The 565-nt window shown below is 48.7% G+C and overlaps 1 protein-coding gene across 1 annotated transcript in view; it reads left to right on the top strand.

Annotated features, from left to right (window-relative positions):
• The window catches only part of megf8 (multiple EGF-like-domains 8), a 23,277-nt gene that overhangs the window by 6,344 nt on the left and 16,368 nt on the right, over window positions 1-565 (top strand). Inside the window, exon 9 of the mRNA XM_048620569.1 lies at window positions 149-211. Coding sequence (XP_048476526.1) covers window positions 149-211 — 63 coding nt within the window. The remainder of the gene's footprint in view (window positions 1-148; window positions 212-565) is intronic.

Raw genomic sequence — 565 nt, 5'->3', positions numbered from 1 at the left:
CCTTTAGCTGTGTGCTGGTATCGATGTTTTCGATCTGTTTGATAACTGGTTGTATCTATGGCTCTGCAGCTAATGATTGGTCGACTGCTGCAATACTCTGATTATTTGCTGCATTGACGTTGTGATGTATTTACACTGTCAACTATAGTTCGGAACAGTAACACCCCTACCCACTACACCAGACTGACTCTCTTCTCACCGACATTTCCCTGTATCCGTCTGTCTCTCTCTGACATGTCTCTGTCTCTCTAAGTCTCTCTCTCTCTCTCTGTCTCTGATGTGGCGCTCTGTCTCTGATGTGTCTCTCTTGCTCACTGATGTCTCTCTCTCGCTCGCTGACGTGTCCCTCTCCCTGTCTCTCTGACGTGTGTGTCTCTCTCTCTCTCCCTCTGTCTTTATGTCTCTGTCTCTCATCTCTCTGACGCGTCTCTCTCCTCTCTCTGATGTGTCTGTCTCTTCTCTCTCTGATGTGTCTGTCTCTCTCTCTCTTTGACATGTCTCTCTCCTCTCTCTGACGTGTCTCTGTCTCTGTGATGTGTGTGTGTGTATCTCTCTCCCCCCCCCC

Source organism: Rhincodon typus, chromosome 47 (assembly GCF_021869965.1).
Source record: "Rhincodon typus isolate 14 chromosome 47, sRhiTyp1.1, whole genome shotgun sequence".
In the NCBI taxonomy this organism is placed as follows: Eukaryota; Metazoa; Chordata; class Chondrichthyes; order Orectolobiformes; family Rhincodontidae; genus Rhincodon; species Rhincodon typus.
Note: the sequence above shows the minus strand (reverse complement) of the source record. Positions and strands in the feature narration are given on the sequence as shown.